At 50.8% G+C, this 22,515-nt stretch overlaps 1 protein-coding gene across 4 annotated transcripts in view; it reads left to right on the forward strand.

Annotated features, from left to right (window-relative positions):
• Positions 1-22,515, forward strand: part of COL27A1 (collagen type XXVII alpha 1 chain) — a 158,039-nt gene that overhangs the window by 18,924 nt on the left and 116,600 nt on the right. For 3 of the 4 annotated variants that reach the window (XR_005235389.2, XM_007968312.3, XM_037984064.2), the window contains exons 4-7: positions 2,754-2,807; positions 7,474-7,527; positions 19,333-19,386; positions 20,890-20,943. Coding sequence is in view for 3 of the 4 variants with exons in the window: in XM_007968312.3 (XP_007966503.3) it covers positions 2,754-2,807; positions 7,474-7,527; positions 19,333-19,386; positions 20,890-20,943 (216 nt within the window). In the remaining variant the exon portion in view is untranslated. The remainder of the gene's footprint in view (positions 1-2,753; positions 2,808-7,473; positions 7,528-19,332; positions 19,387-20,889; positions 20,944-22,515) is intronic. The other variant, XM_007968314.3, reaches the window with a different exon arrangement.

A 22,515-nucleotide genomic window follows, 5' to 3' on the forward strand; every position in this document is an offset into this window, starting at 1 on the left:
GGGATTGGCCAGGCCCAAAGCTGGGGCCGGCCTGTCAAGGAGTCGGCCTGTGGGCTGACATCACCAGGCTGGACCCTGGGTCCTGAGTGGCACTCAGAGTCTGCTCTGCAGATGTGGTGGATGAGGTCAGACTCTATCCTGGATGCCCCTATTTCTGGGGCAGAAGACATGCCAAGAGGGAGTGTCCAGGCCTCTGCAGCTGCAGCCCCACCAGGGTCCGTGAAGAAGCTGCACCCACGGAACCTGTTCCTCCCCAGAGTCCTGGACAAGACCTTCACCCCGCTGGGCCTTGGCCTTCTCCTCTGTGACATGGGAAGAATCTTGCTTTTCCTCTTCACCTGATAACGTAGCAGAGGAAATTACCCCACCTTGGCCCTCCGCAATTCAGGAAATGCCAGTGCCAAGAAGGTTCCAGGATCTTTACTTCACAGATGCCCATAGAAGGGAAGGGACTTACTCAAGGCCACATACCTAGTTAGAGTCACACTTGACCAAGATTGTGTGGCAGCTGCGCAGGGTAGGAGAACAGTTCCAGCGGTCCTGGGTTTGAATCCAGGCTCTGCTTCTTGTTAGCTGTGTGGTACTGGGCAAGTCACTTTACCTCTCTGAACCTCCCTCTGGCTTCTTATCTGTTGAAATGGTATGGTATACCTACAGTGTGCTTCATCTCAGCCCCCTGCTTTTTCTTTAATTCTGGGTCCACCTGGGACAGTTGGGTCAAGGAGGGCCTCCTAAGAAGGGACATCTCTTACTGTCCCCTAGAAACAGATGTGAAGGAGGGTGGCTTAAAATTTTGAGTTGAGGACGTTCCAGAAGCTTGCTTAACAGAAATAACAGCTAACATTTTTTTGAGCATTAACTGGCTGCCAGACACCAGGATTAGCACTTGTTATAGATTATATGTCGGCTAGGTGCTATTATTAACCTCATTTTACAGCAATAGAAACAAAGGCTTGGAGCCTGGAAATAGCTTTGCTCAAAGCCACCCAGCTAGTAATTGGGGGGGGGGGGGGTGCCCTATGTGAACCCAGGCCCTTGGCGTTACACCATACTCTATTGCCCAGAGACAGCTGGAGAGGAGAAGTCAGTGACAGGTAAGACTGGCACCCAGAGTCCAGAACCTGCAAAACCAGACAACTCCTCTACCCAGCCATTGAGCTCTGCCAACAGTTTGGCCAGAGGTCCCCAGATGCTCAGAGGTAGCTGGGACTTACCCGAGGTCACAAAACAGTCCCTCCTCTTTCTGCCCAGTGACCTTGGTACCCATATCTGCCTGTCTGGATCTCTCCTCTGATATTTATTCATGGACGAGCAAGCACGTGGTGTTCACAGGCCAGAACTGTGAGCCGAGGCTGCCCAGCGTGAGATCTGGATTAATTACCAGCCAAACCGGACTGGGTTTTCAACACCGATTTTAACTCTGGGCAGGAAACCTGGAATCTCGTTGATGGTTATTTGAAACAAATGAATTCCCCAGGCCTCACACATCCTCGAAAGCCTGGCTTCCTTTGAAGGCTTCAGACACAGTTCTTCACATCAGGCGCTTAGTTAATCCTCATTTACTCCTTCGAGGTAGATGCAGCAGTAGTTGTGGGACTCATCTTAACAGGGAGCATCTGAGACTCAGATAAGTGGGAGGAACTGCAGGAAGTCTGCCGTTATTAAGTGGTAAAGACAGGATTTGAACAAAGACCAGCTCATGGTTAGTAAGTCTGCTCGGCTGCCTCCCTTCCTGTGTAAAGAGAAAAGAGATGAAGATACGCAGATGTTCCTTAAATGCTGAGCTTCAGCGTTAGGTCTTTCACTTGTGGGAAATGGGGAGCTCTTAAATGTTGTGGAGCAGGCGAGGGCTTTTGGAAGGTGAATGAGGCTGTGTGGAGGAGGACTGCAGAAGGGAGGGAGTGGAGGAGAGAGTAGAGGCGGGGAGACCACTGAGGGAGCTGCTGCAGGTTCTTGGGAAGTGGTGATGAAGGCTGGACCATGCTGTGGCCATGGGAACAGATAGCACATTTGAGTGCCGGTTACGTACCAGGCACTGTGCTACACATTTATCATCTCTCATGTCATCCTTGGAATCCCATGGGGAGTGTTTTATTGCCTCCGTTTGTATGGGCATAAGCTGGCTAAAGACTTGCGCATTTTGTCAGTGACAGGCAGGGATCTGAACCCGGGCACGTCTGATTCAAAAACCCGCACCGTGCTCTGTGTGCTGTGCTGCCTCTTTGTGGGGCAGAGATACTTGGTGTGACCTTGGCCAAGTCACTTCTCTGTTCTGATTTTGCAGAGAATTTGGCTGAGCTCTGAGGTTTCTGGCTGTTTTATTTGATCAAACGTTTGAGTGAGCCCTGGGGATAGAAAGATGACTCATATCCCCTTAGTTCCTTTGAGGAGACCATCGTCTGATGGGAGAGACAGGCTTCTAAGCAGATAATTCCCCAAGTAAGATAGTGGTCTTTAAAATAGAGGAAAAGAGGGGACTTTGTCCAACTTCGGAAGGCTTTCTGGAGGAGGTGACACCCTAAGTTAGCTGGGTGATAAATGATGAGGGCTTCGGTGACTGAATAGTAGCTACTAAAGCCCAGAAGCTCCAAAGAGCATGAGTTTCTCAGGGAAGGGACCTCAGGGGACTCCTCCTCTGAGCCGTGGACTATCCATGCCCACAGCTGCAGGTGGGATTGTTGAATGACTGCTTGAGCCCATTCTCTGCTGCCAGTGAGCACTGTCTAATGCTGTCTGTCTTGTTTTTTCCTTAGGGTCCCCCTGGGCTGCCTGGGCTACCTGGAATCCCTGGTGCACGTGGGCCTCGGGTGAGTTATCTCACGCTGTCCTTTGGAACTCTTGTTGGCTCTTTTGGCCTGCGTCTCACTGCCCCCGAGGTCTCAGGTTTGCTGTGTGTCCTCAGGTTCTTCCCTCCCCATCTCTGGCACCCATATTTTGCTTTATCCATTTGGAGTGGACTTAGGGCTCTCAGACATGCTATATGGACAGATACGGCATGGAACAGCAATGACCTCTTGTAGGTCTCGGTTGTCCATTGGGGATATCATCCTTTGCAGCCTGGGGTGGGGAAGGTGGAGAAGCCTGAAGATCACATCCCCTTGGTTGATGGACTTCAGTGTTTGTCCAGGAAAAAAGCTGACTTGGGGAATATATGGCCCTTGCATCCCTCTTCCTGTTCCTGCAGGGCTCTCCTGGGGTAGGGATGCGGACATAGGTACCTGGAGGGGCCGTGCCAGGGAGGAGTTGAGTTCCTCCTGCTGGAGAGAGGCCGGGCTTGGCAGGCTGCAGTGGCTCGCTGAGCTAGCCCAAGCCCCAGAGGGAAAATAAAATAGCTCCTATGTGATGTCCTGGCACCTTCTTTTATGCTGCCTTATTTGACCTCTCACGCCCACCCCAAGCTCCCATGGGACAGTGTGATCATTCTCATTTTAGAGATGAGGAAACTGAGTAGGAAATGGCAAAACCAGGACTGGAACCCAGGCTCTTACCCATATGCTGGAACCCTTGGAGATCCCCTTAGAGGGAGACCTACCTGCTTCCCTTAGAGGGCTGAGACCAACAGCACCCGGCATCTGTGCCCAGGCTGAATCAGCCTTTCCCACGCTGGGTGCCTGGTGAGGCCCTGGCAGAGACAGCTGCCTGGGGCATATTTTTAGCTCTGAGCCCAGCGAATGGTTCTGGTTATGCAATTACCCAAGCCTTAGTTCCCTCCAGACCTGGCCCTGTGCTCCCTGGGCCCAGGGCTCTGGAATCTGCCATCTGAAGCGGCATTTCTTCCTGGCTTCAGAGCCTTCATGAAGCACGTGCCCCCTGGGGACCACATAGATATCGCAGAGGCTGCTAGCCCATGGGACCGTGCAGCCTGGGACCAGGAAGAGGCTGTTGACCTAGGCAGCCTATTCCCTTCCCCAACCTCCTGAGCCCCCCAGCCTCTGTGGTTTTGCTCTGGCTGTCCTCCTTTGTAAACTCCTCCTCCATTCATGTCTAAGAGCAAACACTACCTTTATTTCTGATGACCACTCCCTTCTTGGAACTCCAGCAGTGGTTCCCCTGTTCCCTGTGGATGGCGTGGGCCATTTTCTCAAAGCTCTCATTGACCACTGAACTCTGTTTGCTGAGCCACATGTGCAGGATCTCATTCCACCTTTCCAGCCATCCTGAGAAATAGGTTTCAATCTATTCCCATTTTACAGACGAGGAAACCGAGGCTCAGAAAGGTTTAGTTACTTCAGATAAAGTTAGAGAGTAAATGGCAGAGCCAGGATTGAACCCGGGCAGTCTGCCTCCAGAGCCTACCATTTATTTTTTATTTTTTATTTTTTTGAGACGGAGTCTCGCTCTGCTGCCCAGGCTGAAGTGCAGTGGCCGGATCTCAGCTCACTGCAAGCTCCGCCTCCTGGGTTTACACCATTCTCCTGCCTCAGCCTCCCGAGTAGCTGGGACTACAGGCGCCCGCCACATCACCCGGCTAGTTTTTTGTATTTTTTAGTAGAGACGGGGTTTCACCGTGTTTGCCAGTATGGTCTCGATCTCCTGACCTCGTGATCCGCCCGTCTCGGCCTCCCAAAGTGCTGGGATTACAAGTGTGAGCCACTGCACCTGGCCCAGAGCCTACCATCTTAAGCATCTATTGTGCTTATTTTTCTGGGTACTCACCTGAGCCCCTTCAGAGATAGGCCTTGGTTACCTCTCTGTCCTACATGATGCCTAGCAGAGTGCCCTGCGTGCAGGAGGTGCTGGGCAAATGATTGGTGAAGAGTTTTAATCTAAGAGTCAAGAATATTTCCACCAAGAAGTTGTGGAATCTTAGGCAAGTCCCTTCCCTCCTCCTAGCCTCAGTTTCCCCATCTGTAAAGCCTGGGGTCATGGTAAGGCGTTTCTAAGTTTCCACCTAGCTCTGGGTGAATGACTTTCCTGACACGCTTCTAGGCTCTTTCCCTGCAAGCCACCCCAGCCCCGCCGCCCGCCACCGTACCATCATCCTGTTTCTAGACTGGAAATTCCATGTATTATAAAATTCCAAAGATAATAGAACGCTGGATTAAACAATCCCGGCTCCTCTCTGCACAGATGGGGGCTCTGGAGGGGCTTAAGGAGGGGCATTCTTACCTGAGGTTGCCCAAAGCTCTGTGTCTTGCCCCTTCCTACCTCCACATATTCCCCCAGCCCATGGAGGGATGTCGGGGAATCCCAGAGCCTCCCCCACCTGGCTTTCTAGGCTGCAGCATTTATAGAATCAGTCTGCTTGGCTTTCAGTCAACTATGTGCCTCGTTTCTCTGCAAGGCTGGAGAGGGGTGGGGACGGTGGGGGGGGGCAGGGAAACAGGAAGCCCCCACCTTCAGAAGCTGCAGATGGGGGAGCTGAGTGCTCTGGCCCACCATCTATGGGGCAGCTGGGGGCATGACTGGGGAGAGGCAGCCACCCCTGACCTTGTGCAGCCCACGCCTGGCTCTGGTGGAACTGGGTGTCACGAACCCCTCCTTCAACACCCCCTCCCAAACTCTGTCCAGTTCCCACTGAGCTTGTGGTTAGACCTGGTTAGACCCCACGAGCCTGGGCTGGGGTGAACATCGGGGGGTGTTCCAGATTCCTTAGAGACTGCTGGGTCCCAGTCATTTACAGAACAGAGGGTGAGACCGAGGCTGGGGATTGCGAAGTGGGGCTTGGAACTGGGACCCAGTCTCGATGCTTCCAGGTTCTGTCGCGTGCCAGGAGACAGTGTTTGGTGGACTGCAGGGGAGGGCAGGAGGGCTGATTATTTTGGAAGGAGGGTCACAAGTGGCACTAAGAAACTCCCCAGGCTCAGTAGGCTCTGGACACTGTTCCTTCCCGGTGCATTCGGAGAAGGGGAGGGTCCCAGTTCAGGCATCAAGGAAGAGAGGAAGAGGGAGGTGCCTTGGTTGGAATGTGACAGGCTGCAGCTGGGAAGCTGGCCTCAGAGAGGGAAGAAGAAAGCAGTTCACACACAGTTAGCCCGATGAATCAAGAGGGGCAGGGACGAGGGCAGTGTGCCTAGAGGCTGACTGGGCGGGGAGGACCACTGCACCCTTTGGGGTGCTTCTCCTCACCTCCTATGCCCCAGATTATTCCTGCTAGACAAAAACCCTCAAGTATTACCCGACTCTTAGGGCTCTATTTATATTACTGGGCTGGAAGACTCTCGGCCAGGGCTCTTGCTGGAGAAAGTGGACATAACAGGACCCAGCTGTTATAGAGGAACTTGGATATGGACTGGGAAAATCCAGCACCATGAATAAACTCTGGACTTGAAACCACCAGGCCCTGGACCCTGATCTCACTTGGCCACAACTCTACTGTATGACCTTGACCAAGCCTCCTGGACTCTCTGGGTCCAGTGTTCCCAGGTGCTCTGTGGTCTCTGGAAGTCCTTGAAAGCTTGGAGCTTGCAGGGGTTTAAGGGTCTGATCACATGTTGTAGCCATGGGAGAGGTGCACCTTTGTTCACAAGAGGTCAAATGCATCCTTCTTGAGCTCTCAACTCCAAAGACTCATACAAAAGTCCAGTTGGGGCCAGCTGCCATGGCTCACGCCTGTAATCCCAGCACTTCGAGAGGCCAAGGCAGGAGGATTGCTTCAGGCCAGGAGTTTGAGACCAGCCTGGGCAATGTAGCAAGACTCCATCTCTACAAAAAAAAAAATTAAAGATTAACCAAGTATGGTGGCCCATGCTGGGAGTCCCAACTACTCAGGAGGCTAAGGTGGGAGGATCTCTTGAGCCCAGGAGTTTGAGGCTGCAGTTAGCTATGATCATACAACTACACTCTAGCCTAAGCCACAAAGCAAGACCCTGCCTCTAAAAAAAAAAAAAAAAAAATCCACTTGAAGCTGGAGGAGCTCTAGAGGGTTCCCTGGAGGAGATGGCACTTTGAGCCAGGCGTGAAGGATGGATCAGGTTTCAAGCAGAGGAGATGGATGAGAAAAGATGCTGCCAGACGAGGGAACATCATGGGCAAAGGCAATGAGGAGAGAAAGTACCAGATACATGGGAGGGAAGTGCATAGCTAAGAGTGGTTTGAGCCTGAAGAAGCTGGGAAGGGCTGATGGGGCCAGGCTGAGAGAGTGTGGAGAGGAGGTAAAATTTAGGGGTGAAGGACTTGTGCTCTGAGATCAAGGTCCAGCTCTGCCTCTTAGCAGCTGGGTGATCTGAGACAGTTACAAACCTCTGTGAACATCAGCATCCTTGTCTTCAAAATAGTAATAACACTATGACCTACCTTCCCAGTTAATAGGATCAAATGAGATGGCACATGGGATGTGCTTCCCACGAGGCCAGGCACGGAGGGGGTGCTCCCAAAAGTAGGCTGAGTGGCCACGACAGTGTTGCTAGGGCTTGGTTTGGGGAGAAGATAATAAACCAGTGGGTGTAGGGAAGGTGCCAGGCATTGCAGTCAGAGATGAGATGGCCCCTGTTTTTTGTCACCTTATTTGTTTTTGTTTCTTTTCTCTTTCAGGGTCCCCCTGGACCTTATGGAAATCCAGGTCTCCCCGGCCCTCCTGGAGCCAAAGTGAGTATTTGCTGGAGATGTGGCCACGGAGTGGGTGCTGGGGTTGGAGCCGTATTCGCGGTGCTTCCCAGGGGCGCCTGGTGGGTGCTGGAGTTGGAGCCATGTTTGAAGTGCTTCCCAGGGGCGCCTGGTGGGAGGGCTTCAGGGGCACTGAGGGGGATTCCCACCCAAGCCAGGATCACCCTCTGGACCCCTTTCCAGGGCTGGGCCCTGTGCCTGGTCTGGTGACACAGTGCTTCCGGTTGGGAGAGACTTGGGGGAGTCGCGCAGTTGGAACCCAGAGCCTTCAGGGCAGTGGGCAGAGGGGGGATTTCTTGCTAAATAGGGAAGGCTGGCCTTGAATGTCAGACTAAGAACATAAGGCTTACCGTGTTGTAAGATGCATCCTGGGGAGGGATGTGGAAAGATCACGTTTTAAAAAGCTCACTAGATGCCATGAGGATGAAGTGGGGGTGGGGAACCAGAGCCGAGGCCAGGAGACCAGGGGAGATACAGGGGAGAAAGGAGGCTAGTCCGGCCAACTTAGGGGTGTGGGAGGAGGTAGGGTGGAAAGGATGGTGGTGGGTGCAAGGTGAGATTCAGTTACAAACACCAGACAGTTTTTAGCTCCCTGATATTAGCGTTGGGGACTGAACTGGGTCCCAGGAGGGAACTCGGATGATGTTGCATGTGGAAACATGTAGCCCGGTCAAGTGATCATTTATGGACAGATATTATGGAACTCAGGATTGTTCTGAGCTGGAGATAGAGCCAGGGGGAGGCTGGCGCAGAAATGCCACTTCCCCCAGGGAGTCTTCTTGGAATACTCGAATTCACTTTTAATGAGACCTTAGTGGCTGATGCTTTGATGATATGGGAACAGCACTTGCTGAGCTCTTCAGTCTGTTCCTGGAGCTCTGGCAGAGGGCAAGGTTGTTGGGGCACTGCATTGGAAGTGAGAAACTCAGAGCACCAAGAGGAGTGCCGGAGCCAGCAACATTTAGGTCATGGGAAAAGAAAGCTTGCGGAATGGCTGGAGAGATAGGAGGAGGGGAAGGAGGATGCTAAAGTCCCTGAAGCTAAGAGAGCAGTGCCTGTGCCAAAGGAGCTGTGGAGGGCAGACGGGCTCCTGGCTCAGGGGCCTCCCAACCCAGCCTGTGTCATCTGTGGGGTAACCAGGTGAAGTGCACCCCTGGGCTTTGGTTGGGCCAGGTCCAGGGCCATTCTTTGATAACCCAGCTGCAAAGGTTGAATGGCTTAAGGAAAGCCCTTAACTGATTGGCTCCAGGCCATGCACAGTGAGCTGCTGAGCAGCCGCTAAAGCCCAGCTCTCCTGAGTCAAGGAGTAGGACTCCTTCTGGCCCATCAGCTTGCCTGGGAGCTTTGGACAGAGGTCTCACGTGGTAGTCCTGGGTGTATGGATCTGTGGTGCCAGAGTCTTGGGACAAAGCAGAGTGCAGGAGCACTGACCTCAGCCCCTCTAGATCTGTAACTCTAAGTCCAGGGCTGGGCTGGGTTCCTTTTTGGAAGGCAGGCAGTGGAGGCCTCAGGTGTCCAGTGCTTAGCAGCTGCCTGGAGGTGCTCTGGGCTTTCGTAGAGCGAACACTGATTATAGTACCAGCCATATACTGAACCCTTCCTGTGTGCCAGACACTGTGCATGCATTTGATATGGCTGGTCTCATTTGATCCCCACAAAGACCTAAAGAGATGGGTGGAGATAGCGTACCCATTTACAGATGGGGAAACTGAGGCACAGGTCGATGAAGACATTGTCTAGGAAATGGCAGCGGAACCTGCTCCCACAGGTCAGGCAGAGAGGCAGGAACTCATTTGGAGACTTCTGCTTTGCAGAGGCTGTGGGTACATCAAGATGCCGAGCATCAGCAGCTGTTTTGAATGGCCAGGCTTGCCCCTTCCTAGCCTGCTCTGGGACCAGTGGAGCCTGTCTCCTCCCACCCCCAGACTCACTCCCTGCTCCTGTGGTAGCAGATGCTCCATCAGCTCCTCCTGCTGGCCCTGCTCAGAGCACTGTGGGACCTCAGTGCCAGCACCATGGTAGCCCACCCCAATCTTGCTAACAGATGTGCCGTGGTAGGAGGAGGGCCTGCCAGCTGTTTCTCCTCGCATTCTGAGACACATCTCTGAGTGTGGCCACTGAGGCTTCTCCCTAGCAAGTGAGTTCTCCTGCCACCACGTGGGACTGGGAACCACCGACTCGGGGCCTCACGGACAGGACTCCCATTTACATCTGTGTATAGCAGACAAGGGTGTAGGTTCTATAAAATACACTGGAATCAGAGGCTGCTTCTCTCATTGGGACTTGCATAAAATGCCAGGGGAAAACATCTTGCTCTTTGCCTGGACACTTGGCCCTGAGGCCAAGGGTGAACAGAGGTGGCCCCCGGGCAGGCTGGTTAGGTGGGAGGCCCAGGTAACTGGGCCAGGGCCCTAGGCTGATCTGTGGCATGGGCAGGAAAAAGTTAAAGCAGAGGCCCTCCCTGGATGGGAGTAATGACTTGGCTGAGATTGGATGAGAAAGCTGTGTGTCTGCACGAATGGGTGGGACCCTGGGAAGAGGGTCCTAGGGTCCTCACTGTTCAGCAGATCCCCTTTGGGATGGGAGGTGACCTGGTGGGACTGTAGGGCTGGCTTCCCCCAAGGCCTGTGCTGGCCCCTGATGCTGAGCATCAGCAGCTGTTTTGAATGGCCAGGCTTGCCCCTGCCTAGCCCGCTCTGGGACCAGTGGAGCCTCTCTCCTCCCACTGCCAGACTCGCTCCCTGCTCCTGTGGTAGCAGACACTCCATCAGCTCCTCCTGCTGGCCCTGCTCAGAGCACTGTGGAACCTCAGTGCATGGTGTCTGGGGCCACCCATCCATTCATCCTCCTTCAGTCAACAAACATGTATTGAGCACCCACTATGGGCTGTTGACAGATAAATCAGTCACACCCGGCAGGGCTTGCCCTGGGGGCACAGAACTGGATTAGCCCCATGCAGTCATCCCTTCAGTGCATCTCCACCTTCAGGTGCTTATGGCCTAGTGGGAAGACGATCCCTCTGCTACACTGAAGGGTGGGAGAGATGGGTGGTTTGAGGAAGACCAAGAAAGAGAGAAACCTGAGGTGAGGGACCTCATCCCTCCTGAGAGTGCAGAAGAGTGAAAGTTCAGAGGGCCAAGGGACCTTGCCTGGATCATGGCTGGGCAGTGGGGGGACTGTATTTCAGATCCTTGGGTTTGCCTGCCAGAAGGAGCTTTGTCAGGGTGTCACAGCTGGTACAGGCCAGAGCCAGGCTACATCCCATCTTCCTCCTCCAGAGCCCAAGGCTCTGCCCATCTACTATCTACCCACATATCCCATGTTCCAATCCAGCAGCGAAGGGAGCTCGTCAGCTCCAGCACAGAGTTGGATCCAGGACTTTGAGAATGAGGCAGAGAAGCTAGGACCCTGAGAGGATGTGTTTCCACTTAGAGCAGTGCTGATCCGTGGCAGGTGCTGCAGAAGGGGCAGCTGTCAGCATGTGTGAGGCACTGGGGCTATCAGGGACACAGGCAGGCATGGTCCCTGCTCTTGGGGACTGTAGAGATGAGCGAGAAAGAAAAACAAGCCAACCATATTGACAAGTGCAGACTTACGCCATGATTAGGTCTCTAGGGCTCCACGTGAGAGGCCCGGGGTGCTCAGAGACCCCACGATATACAGATTGATCCTGTCCAGGAGGTGAGGGACACCTTCTCAGAGGGCAGGAAGGTTGAACCAAGGTCTGAAGTATAGTGGACACCTAGGCAAAGGGGCTGGAGGAGGCTGGCGAGGGCAACAGGCCTGGCAGTTGGTGGTATGATTTTTGGACTTTATCCAAAGAGCAGCTGGAAGACCTGAAAAGGATTTCAGCAGAATAGACATGACCGGATCAGGTTTGCAAATGTCATTTAGGCCATTTAAGAAGCAGAGCTTGGCTGGTGGCCAGTAGGAGGGTTGGAGCTGCCCCGGGGCAGGGTGCTGATGCTGGACCATGGTGGAGTCAGGCAGGATGCAGGTCCTTGGTGCAAATGAGGAGCTCTAGGGCAGAAGTGGGGGTCTCCTTCTGGAGAGGGAAGCTAGTGCTCCCCACCAGCACTCCCTGCACTGGGCCATGAGGCTCCTGGTCCCACTCTTGGGCAGCTAGTCACCTTGTCTCTGGTCTGGTCCACTTGGTCTGCAGTGAACTAGCCAGGATGACTATGGCCCTTGGACACTGGGAAAGAGAAGGGGTCAGCAGGGGGCAGGCTGCATGGCCCAGGTGGCTGCTGGCAGAGCTGATGTGAACTTTACCTTTCCTCTTCCTCTAATGTTCCTTCCTTTGGACCAGGCCCTGTGCTGGGCACTTGAGATCAGACATGGAATATACAGGGGGCTTCCAGCCCAGACTATTATAATCCTTTGTGATTTAGTGCTCATTTGTCTCATCCCCTCTCTGGGCCTCAGCCACCCAAGGAAAATGTGGAGAAGTTCAGAAGATATCAAGAAGAAAGTGAGCTACCTGTAGCGGTCGTGCCCAGTAATAAGCTCTGAGAGCATTTTGAGCAACCTTTGGGCCAGGCCCTGGCCAAGAGCTTTATATACTTTGCAGAGCAGGTATTATTACCCTCATTTTACAGATGAGGAAATAGGTCCGAGGCGGCCAAGGATCTTGCCCAGAGTCACATTTCTGGTAAGTGGCAGAGCAAGCATTCAAACCCTCAGCTGTCTGACCTCAAGGCGACAATCTAGCCCTAACTCCACAGCTCTCTAGTCTTCCCTGTGTGTGTCATATATGTGAGTGTGGATCCACTTTGTTGTGGCTGGGTATCTGGACTTCCTCACTTAACAATTATTGTGAACATTCTCCTGTGTTAGCCACTTGGCATCCATCACATATGATTTAATGGCTTCATGGCATTCTATCAACACTAACATCCCAGCTTTGTATAACTTACTCCATTTGTAAAAAAAATCAGTTCCACTTTGAATTAATATACAAATATTATCTTGATTAACATTACTGTATATAAATGTTAGAATATCTCCAATTATTTCATTAGGATAAGTTCATCAAAAACAGAATTGCTAATGTGGTCTCAGGAGTCAGTGTGCCCGAGTTTGAATCCTGGCTCTACTGATGCAGAGCAGACAAGCTCCAAATTGGGGATTAGCCTGGGAGGGTTCTTGGCTTCACTCAGGAAAGAATTCAAGAGCGAGCTCATGGTAGAAGAAAACAGCTCTATTGATGTGGCAGAACAGCTCCGTGACTGCTTAGGCAGAGCAGGGCTACCCCATAGGCAGTGTGCTGACCGTAACAGTTCGGAGGCAATTCTGCAGTCATATTTGTGCCTACCTTTAATTATATGCAAATTAAGAGGCAGAATATGCAGAAATTTCTAGGAAAGGGGTGGTAACTTCCAGGTCATCAGGTCATTGCCATGGAAAGGGGCAGTAACTTTCAGATTGTCATAACAATGGTAAACTAACATGGCACACTAGTGGGCATGTGTTATGGAAAGGTGATTCTACCTCATGCCTGTTTTAGCTGGTCCTCAGTTAGGTCCCAAGTCCAAGCCCTGCCTCCAGAGTCAAGTCTCATCTCCCACCTCACTACCATTTGCTGGTTGCATGACTTTGGGCAAGTTACTTAAAACTCGGAGGGCCTCGGGTTCCACTTCTGTAAAACAAGGAAGATCATAGTTCATACCTCACTATGTGTGTGTATGTGCATGCATGTATGTGTATTTATATATGTATATGTGGACATATATCGAGACATATACCAAGATATATTTGTATATACATACACATGCAATATACACATATATGCAAATGTTTATCATATGCCTTGCACATGAGAGACATATGAGTGTTTAGCTGTTATTTTATTAGCAAATTGCCTTCTAGAAAGGTTAAACTGATTTATGCTCCTGCTAGCATTAAAGGAAGATTTTTTTTTTTTTTTTTTTTTTTTTTTTTTTTGAGACGGAGTCTCGCTCTGTCGCCCAGGCTGGAGTGCAGTGGCCGGATCTCTGCTCACTGCAAGCTCCCCCTCCCGGGTTCACGCCATTCTCCTGCCTCAGCCTCCCGAGTAGCTGGGACTACAGGCGCCCGCCACCTCGCCCAGCTAGTTTTTTGTATTTTTTTAGTAGAGACGGGGTTTCACCGGGTTAGCCAGGATGGTCTCGATCTCCTGACCTCGTGATCCGCCCGTCTCGGCCTCCCAAAGTGCTGGGATTACAGGCTTGAGCCACCGCGCCCGGCCTAAAGGAAGATATTTTTAAAAGAAGATAATTTATTATCATTTTCACTTCATTGATCATCTATGAGATATATGTTTTTCTTAAATCTCTTTTCCATTTGTACTTCACCACTTACGAGTTGGTTTATTTTGGGAGGTTGGGATGTTGCCATTTGTTATTGGTTTGTAAGCATTGTTTTGAGGTTATTAAGGCTTTGTCCACCTTACAAATATTTTCTAGTTTGTTGTTTGCTTCTTAAGAGTATTCATGATGATTTTCACGAATAGAAATGTTATCCTTTAAAAAAATATATCAGATAATCTCAGGAGGGCTCTATTGATCTGTAAAATCTGTGGTTCTTTATTTTGCTTTTATACCTAGAAATGTTTTTCCTATTTTAAGATCAGATAGATATTCAATTATATTCCTTGTCATTTCATAATATCTCTTGTACTCTTAAACAATTTAAACCATCTGGAATTCATCTTAATGGGGGTGGTGGAAATGAAGTTGGGTTCCAGCATTATTTTTCCTCCAATAGTTAACCACTTGTTAAACATCTTTCCTCCACTGGTTACTCTATAATAGACAAGGATCTAATACAAGCCATTGTATTATGTTTCATTGTTTATTTATTTTTATGCTAGTAAAATGCCAATTATATGACATTTACTATCTTTGTACTATGTATCCTTCTTCTTCTCTTTATTTAAAACATTTCTGGCTGTTTATTCTGTCAGATGAACCTTATGCCTATCTTAACAATTTCCTTGAAAAACGCGTGGGCTTTGTACTGGAATTGTAATTAAATACATACATTAATTTGTGAAGAATTAACATCTTTAAAATATTACATTTTTCTATCTAAAAATATGGCATGTCTTCCTATTTGGTTGAAGTTCTACAATATCTCTTAGTAAACTTTAATGGTTTTTATTGCATAAGCCCTGTACATTTCTTATTAGGTTTATACTTAGTTTCTGATGTCACGAATGGAATATTCTCCCCGTTGTATTTTCTAGATAGCTCTCATCTAGTGAAAATAACTATTAATTTTTGTATTTTTTTATTTTTGTATTTAATTTATAACCATCCCCTTACTAAATCACCTTATTAATTCTATTAGTATTTCAGTTGGTTCTCCTGGATTTTATAGATAGGTATTCATATTATTTGCAGAAAAGAACATATTGTTGTCTCATTTTCCTCAAAGGTTAGTAGTTCTTATTTATTTTTCCTGCCTTATTGCATTGTCCAGAACTTCTAGACCCATGAAAATAGTCGTATTGACAGTGGGAGGCCTGGTGAAAATTCAGAGAAAGTTCTGGGGCTGGAGCCAGATTTGACCCATTCCTATCCCCACCATTGTCTCTTGAGACTCTGTTCACTCATTTGCTCATTTGTGAAACATTTTATGATGACTTCTCTGAGCCAGGCCCTGTGCTGGATACTGAGACCAAGGATGGCTTATATAGGAGGCTTCCAGCCCGGAATTTCTCAATATTCATTAATTTATTTGTTTGTTTGAGACAGGGTCTTGCTCTGTCCTCCAGGCTGGAGTACAGTGGTGCTATTAGAGCTCACTGCAGCCTCAACCTCCCGGACTCCAGCAGTCCTCCTACCCAGCCTCCCAAGTAGCTGGGACTAAGGTGTGCACCACCACACCCAGCTAAATTTTTTGCTTTTGTAGATACATGGTCTCACTTTGTTGCCCAGGCTGGTCTAGAACTCCTGGGCTCAAGTGATCCTCCTTCCTTGGCCTCTTAAAGTGTTGGGATTACAGGCATGAGCCACCATGCCTAGCCAGAATTTCCAAATCTTTTGTGATTTATTCCTCCCTTGTCTCACCCCATCTCTGGGCCTCAGCCACCCGAGCCTTCTGTTCTATTTCCCAACCCAACCTGCAGGAAAGGTGTTCACCGTAGTTCCCATTCCTGCTATGTTCTTGGCACTTAAGGCTCCCATCTGTCTTCTAGTACCACCTGGCTCTGTTAACTAATCCAGGCAGAGTCTGCCATTTCACATACAGAGAGGGAAAGTGGCTTGCTCAAGGTCACACAGGCTCTGTTACGGTCACACAAGCTCATTGGCTGGAGAGCTAGTCTGACAACAAGATTCTTGTTCCTGTGAAGGTGTAAATGGTTAGTTGGACTTTGTATATAACTTATATTTCTTATTGGAAGATTTGCAGGAGCCTGGCTGGGAAGACATATAGTGTGCTCTATCCCAGAAGTCATACCTTCACCCGTCTAGAGGTACCTTGAGCATCCCTTGAGCTGCCACTTCATCTGGTTCCTCCTGGTCTTTTTCCAGCCTCAACTTACAAAACCTGTAACTCCCTTTAAGGATTTACCTCTGTTTAGGTGAAGTTCTCTCCAGTTTCTTCCTATCCTCCCCTTACCACTGGATTGTAGTTTTTCATCTGCAGTATATCCAAATGTAAAGAGTTCAGGCTCTGGAACCAGACTGCAAGAACCTAAATCCCACTTTCTTTTTTTTTTTTTTTAATTTTTATTTTAAGTTTCGGGCCACATGTGCAGGATGTGTGGGTTTGTTACATAGGGAAACGTGTGTCATGGTGGTTTGCTGTACCTATCAACCCATCACCTAGGTATTAAGCACAGCATGCATTCGCTATTTTTCCTAATGCTCTCCCTACCCTTACTCCCCTGCCGCCGACAGGCCCTACAGTATGTTGTTCCTTCCCAATGCGTCCATGTGTTCTCATGGTTCAGCTCCCACTTATGAGTGAGAGCAGACAGTATTTGGTTTTCTGTTCCTGCATTAGTTTGCTTAGGATAATGGCTTCTTCATCCATGTCCCAGCAAAGGACATGATTTCATTCCTTTTTATGGCTGCATAGTATTCCATGATGTATATGTACCATATTTTCTTTATCCAGTCTCTATTGTTGATGGGCATTTAGGTTGATTCCATGTCTTTGCTATTGTGAATAGTGCTGCAGTGAATATACACATGCATGTATCTTTGTAATAGAATGACTAAATCCCACTTTCTAATTGTATGACCTTGGACAGGTGACTTATTCCTGCTGTGCCTTAGCTTTCTCTTCTGTAAAAGGGGGATAGTAATCGTTACCACCTTATGGATTTGGAGGATTAAATGAGTTAATATGTGTCCAGGGCTTAGAAGAGCACTCAGTAAATATTAATGTTTATCATCATCACCGGTTTCTCTGGTTTGCCCCTCATGGTCACGAGTGTGTCTGTTCCCCACCATGGCATTCCCTGCCTTCTGTTCATCTTGAGACTTGGCTTGTAGCATCTGTACTTGGAGGTATCATACTCAGGCAGGCATTGCATCTCAAGCACTGTGCTGGCTGCTGAGAATGCAGAGAGAAATCCATCAATAACTAAAATGCCCTGGGAAAGGACCTTGGGCAAGGGAACAAGTCATCATTTTGGATCTCAGTTTCCTTTTTTTGTAAGATAACAGAATAGGATACATGAAAGCCCAGTTCTGAAAGCTTGTTAAGCCCAGCTCCTCTATCAGTTGCAGATCGAGGTGGGCACAGGCTGGCTGAGAAAGAGCTGCTGTCCTTTTTTGGCCATTGGAATCCTCGGTAGCCCTAGGCCTGGCCTTGTACCATGGACATAAAAGGCATTGAGCTGGGCTTCTGAACAGCCCAGGGTGGGAGGGGGTCCAGGAGGAGCAGCTGCAGTGCAAGGTGAATCCCAGAGGTGAGGTTCTACAGAAGATACGACCTAGAGGGGCCCAGGTGGACAGAGTTGGGGTTCTGGGGACTTTTAGCCTTGGGTAGCTGGGGGGAGGGGGAGTGTGGGAGAAGTACCCAGGTCTCCCATTTGCAAATGGGGCTTTGAAATCAGACCTAGCCTGGGGACAGACTCAGCCTTTGTCTCTTCCCTGCCAGGGAACACCAGCCCAGGCTGGGATTTGGCTTCTCTGAACCCGCCTTTGCCCTTCCTTGGAACAAATGGGTGCTATGAGGACTAAAGGAGTTGGTGCACAGAGTGGGGCTAGCTCAGTGTCTGTGCATAGTAGGTGAGCAGCAAAAGCTCATTCCTTTCCCTCCTAGAGGCACTTTCTAGTTCAGAATGCAGTGATATCTGGTGGAGGGTGACCGAGTCACGATTTGGAACATCTGAGTTCTAACGAAGAAAAGAACCGAGTGGGGATTAATTAAAGTTGCCCAAACCACCCCTCCCATGTGCCACGGTCATTATCCCGCTGGCTCCTTGCCTGGAAACCTGGGAAGCTGGCGTGTGTTTGTGTGTTTGGGTGCGCGCGTGCATGTGTGTGCGTGCGCGCGTGTATGTGTGTGTGGGTGCGCGGGTGCGCATGTGTGGTCCCCATTTTAAAGGTGAGGGAGCTGAGGCTCGGGAAGGTGCAGTGACTTGCCTGAGGTCCCACTGTGAGTCTGGCAGGTCCAGGACTTCTGACTCTGGGCCCAACTGAGGCAGGGAGGGGAGAGGGCTCAAGGTGGGATAGGAATGGGGACAAAGATTAGGAGCTCTTAGAAGGTGACACAGGGTGGACCGACTTTCCACAGAGCTGTTTCCTGAGTCATCTGATCAGGTTTGGCCAAAGGAGAGGAGCCACAGCCAGGAGCACCCTGTGAGAGACGCGGCTGGTGAATCTGTGGGCCCTTTTCCTGAGCCCCATGCTCTCCGGAGCCAGGATCTGTGCAACAGGAACTGTCCCTACGCTAGGAACAAAGAGTGCTTGCCTCTGACTGGGGACTCACTGCTTGTCAGTTTCTCGTCAAGTTACTGCCTATTGTAACCCAGCTGGAGCCAGGGCATCCTGGAACGCAGGTCTGGGAGTCACCAATCAGGGTGATTCCTCACTAGACTATAGGAATCTAGTGAGGTGAGGGATAGTGTCAACTGTGAAGGGCCGTACACACGTGTAAGTGGCTGTTCGTGCGTTAAACCTCATGTAGAGACCAATGAGATGGATATCAACATTCTGGAAAATCAAAAAGTATTGACATGCCTCTTGGACATGTCTCTCAGAAACCCCTGAGAGCCCCAGGGGAATAAGCCAGGAGACAGTCCTGGCCATGTGCACAGGCAGAGACTGGTCACTTGGAGGATGGGCGCAGAGCTCTACAAGTAGGATGTGGAGGACACATTCCAGCTGTGAACTGAAGAATGTTTGTGGTTTGGCTAATGATGGTTGGAGAAAGGGTTTCTAGGTGCAGGTGACTGCCTGAGCAACAGCCTGGTGGCAGGACAGTGTGGGACATGGCTGGGGAGTGGGCTGTGGTTTGAGGATAGAGCAGAGGGACCCTCTCTGTGGGTTTGGCTGCTGAAAGGAGAGCAGAGTCTAGATAGGATGCCTGGGACGGGTTGGATTACAGAAGACTTGGGATAGCAGAAGGAGGAATTTGGACTTTGTCACCCTGCAGTCAGGGGGAGCTATGGAAGGTGGTAGAGCAGGGGAGTAGTGGAATTGGAGAAGACCCTCTGGAGGTGTGTGAGTGGGAGGATGGATGGGAAGGCATTTAAGCAAGGGAGCAGGGCTTTGAGCAGAGTTTGTGGGGAGACAGACATCCTCTCTAGATGACTTGGTGGCCAAAGTGGAATTGTTTTTGTTTCAGGGACAGAAAGGGGACCCAGGGCTCTCACCAGGAAAGGCCCACGATGGGGCAAAGGTAGGTTTCCAGGGACCCCAGTTCTCAGGGAAGAGGGGAGTGGACAATAGTGAAATCACCCCACTCTGCGGCTAGCCGTCCTGGCGGAGGCCATGCGTGGCAGAGGCAGTGAGGTGGGAACATCTAGAACGGTCAGGGTGTGGTGTGGTTTTTTTCCTTGAAGCCCTTTAGCCTCTCTCAACACCAAACCCACCCCAGGTTATTCCCAGCCACCTTCTTTCCAAAGTGCAGCCAACACAACTGACAAAAGATTTCTCCTATGGACACGCTCTTGGTGAATGTCCTTTTACCTAATGTCCTGCATGGCTTTCTGCAGGGCCTGCTAGGTGACCGTGGGCATCCAGAAGTTTCTTGGTAGCACATGGCCAGAAAGCTTCCAATAGACACTCAAAGCCTTTCCTGAGGTTAACTCCAGCAGACGGGTCTGTGGATTTCTAGGAGGCTGGAGATTCAGGGCTCCCTAACTCTGAAGGGCTATGAAACCAGGTTTGCCTGCAGAAGAAAAACCACTTTGGCTAAAGGCTTTCATCCATCTCTGAAGCATCCACCCCATAAACTGAGCAAGGGACTTGGAGAGGGTGCAGGACAGATGGGAAGAGGGGAGCCCAGAACTCCACATGAGATTGTCCAAAGTGTCAGTCTTCCAGGCACAGACACCCTGGAAGCAATGCCTGGGTCTGCCTGGCTTCCTTCTGGACACAGCCCTAGAGCCATCCCAATGGATTGAACACTGCTTCTCAGCCCAGCCTCCTGTGCTTAAAGGCACCTAGAATTGGCTGCTTCCTTTGATTTCCCCAAGACACGAGTGGCTTATTGCTTCACATCCTCACTGCTAGGTGCTTGCCCTTAGCACATATTTACTGGGTGACCCAGGGTCCCAGGAGAGTGTTCCCGTATACTACCACTTGACCCCCATCAGAACCCCATGAGCCAGGGCAGATGGGCCCAGCTTACAGATGAGAAAACGGAGGCCCAGGCAGGGGTGGCTTGCTGGAGGTCATGCAGCTGGTAAGTGGCAAAATGAGATTGGCACCCAGGAGCCCAGGCTTCTCTCCTGCTCCTGCGTGGCCTGTTCTCAGGTCTTGGGGTGGTGGCAGAAATGTCCCCCTGCTTGGCCAGCGGCATGCCCAGCAATGGGAAGGTGTCTCAGGACTGCAGGGAGAGATGACTGATTGATATGGGACTGATAAGGCACATGTCCTCTGGAACACAGTTTTCAAACATGGTTTTAGTATTGGAACCCGTTCTTCAAGTGGTGTCTTCTGCTGAAGCCCAGTATATAAAATAGATCAGACGGATCGGCTGAGTTGAGTGGGAGAGGGCGGGGTACACCACCCACTCTTCTTGCTGGGCAGCACCCGAGTCTCCTCTGAGGCCTCTAGTACTCCATGAATCTCATTTGGAAATAACCAGCCATTGGAAGTTACAATTCCAGTTTTGTAGTGTAGCAGCGTGTCTCTGCTCCCGTTTTCCTGCCTCACCCGCCTTGTCTGTGTCTTGCAGGGTGACATGGGCTTGCCTGGGCTGTCCGGGAATCCAGGACCTCCGGGACGAAAGGTACTGTTTGGTTTTGACGCTTTGCCTTGTGCAGTGGGCCTCCTAGCAAGCCAGGTTTCAGGCAGGAGAGCTGTGGGCCCACCCGCCTCTCCCCAGCCCCAGCCCAGCTCCCCTGGGCACAGGGCACACGGGAGAGAGCTTTCCAAGGGTTGTGCCTGTTGGGGGCAGGGAATCCCTTGGCTTGCAGTAGGTGCCTCCCACCGTGGTTAATGAGGTAGCATAAGAAGTATCCTTGGTTTGCTGTACTTCGTTTTGGGGGCCAAGCTGCTCCCAGGGAGGCCACCTTCAAGAAAGCTTGTGGTGATGGAGTACCCTGTGCTGACCCTGGCTCCACCGCCCACTGGCTGAGTTGCCTTGGGCCTGCAAGTCCTGTCTCTGCCCCTCAGCCTTCTCCTACATGAGATGGAGACAATGATCCCCATCTCTGACCCTGCACAGTCTGGGGCTGTGTGACCAGGAGCAAGGCCTGGAGCAGAGAAGTTGAGGGAGTGGACCCTGTGGTCAGTTGGACCTGGGTTCTGTTCCTCCTTCTGCCATTTCCTGGTTGGGTGACCTTGGGCAAGTCAATGAGCTCTCAGAGTCTACTATGTGGCCCTCGCTGATGCCCTGCAGGGGAAGGGGAATGATGTGGAGAGGCAGTGGGTTCTCTGTACCTTCCTGGCTGTTGTTGTGTCACCCGCATCCCATCCCCATTTCAGCCATGCTGGGGAGTTACCTGTCCAAACACCTGTGTGGGGAAAAGACCGGCATTTCCTAGGTAGTGGGTCTGTAGCTTACAGTCCCCCTGGATTTCTGTGACTCCTCCAGACTGTGTCTCCCTTCCTTCAAGACTCTACTCTAGTTGTGCCTACTCTCGGGAGTCCCCCTGGAGCACTCAGCTTCAGGCCAGGAGGCTCCTCTCTGCTCAAGGACACTTAAGCTGTCTTGGCTTAGTTATTTTGAGCTACCAGGTGTGCCTCACCAACCAGGGTGTGCAAATCTGGTTTGTTGCTCTTCCTACTGAACCTAGCATGAAGCCTGTGCATAGAAGGTATTCAGGAAATGGGGGGAAGGCAATGCAGGTTAAGGATCAATTGCTTTTTCCAAGAAAATCCCCAACTGCTGATGGATTATCTGGTGAATCCATCGGCCTACCACTGTTTCTTAAGCTTCTGCCCTGGCTCCCAGTCGTGGTCACAGCTGAACTCTCTCTAGGCCATCTGGCTCTCATCTGGACAGCTGGGGTGTCTCCCAGCTCCACCCAGTTCTTGCCTCGAGAGCCCCATGACACAGGGGGCCTTGCAGGATCTTGTTCCCTCATTCCCTTCCCCATGGCCAGAGCAGGCCATACCTCCAACCTGAGAGGCCTACCCTGGAAGCAGTGGCTGTTTGTGAGCTGGGAAATATGGTCTTTTCTGGCTCAGAGAACACAGAGGGACTCGCACTCCCCACTTCCTTCCCCTCTGGGCTCTAGCGCTTTCTGATGGATGAGGTGTGAGTGGAAAAGGCTCTTTCCGGTCCCAGCTCATAAAGCAGTCTCTGGTGGTCTTGTTCTGCATGGGGGTGGCAGCCTAGCAGAGGTGACAGGAGATA

This window comes from Chlorocebus sabaeus, chromosome 12 (genome assembly GCF_047675955.1).
Source record: "Chlorocebus sabaeus isolate Y175 chromosome 12, mChlSab1.0.hap1, whole genome shotgun sequence".
Lineage (NCBI taxonomy): Eukaryota > Metazoa > Chordata > Mammalia > Primates > Cercopithecidae > Chlorocebus > Chlorocebus sabaeus.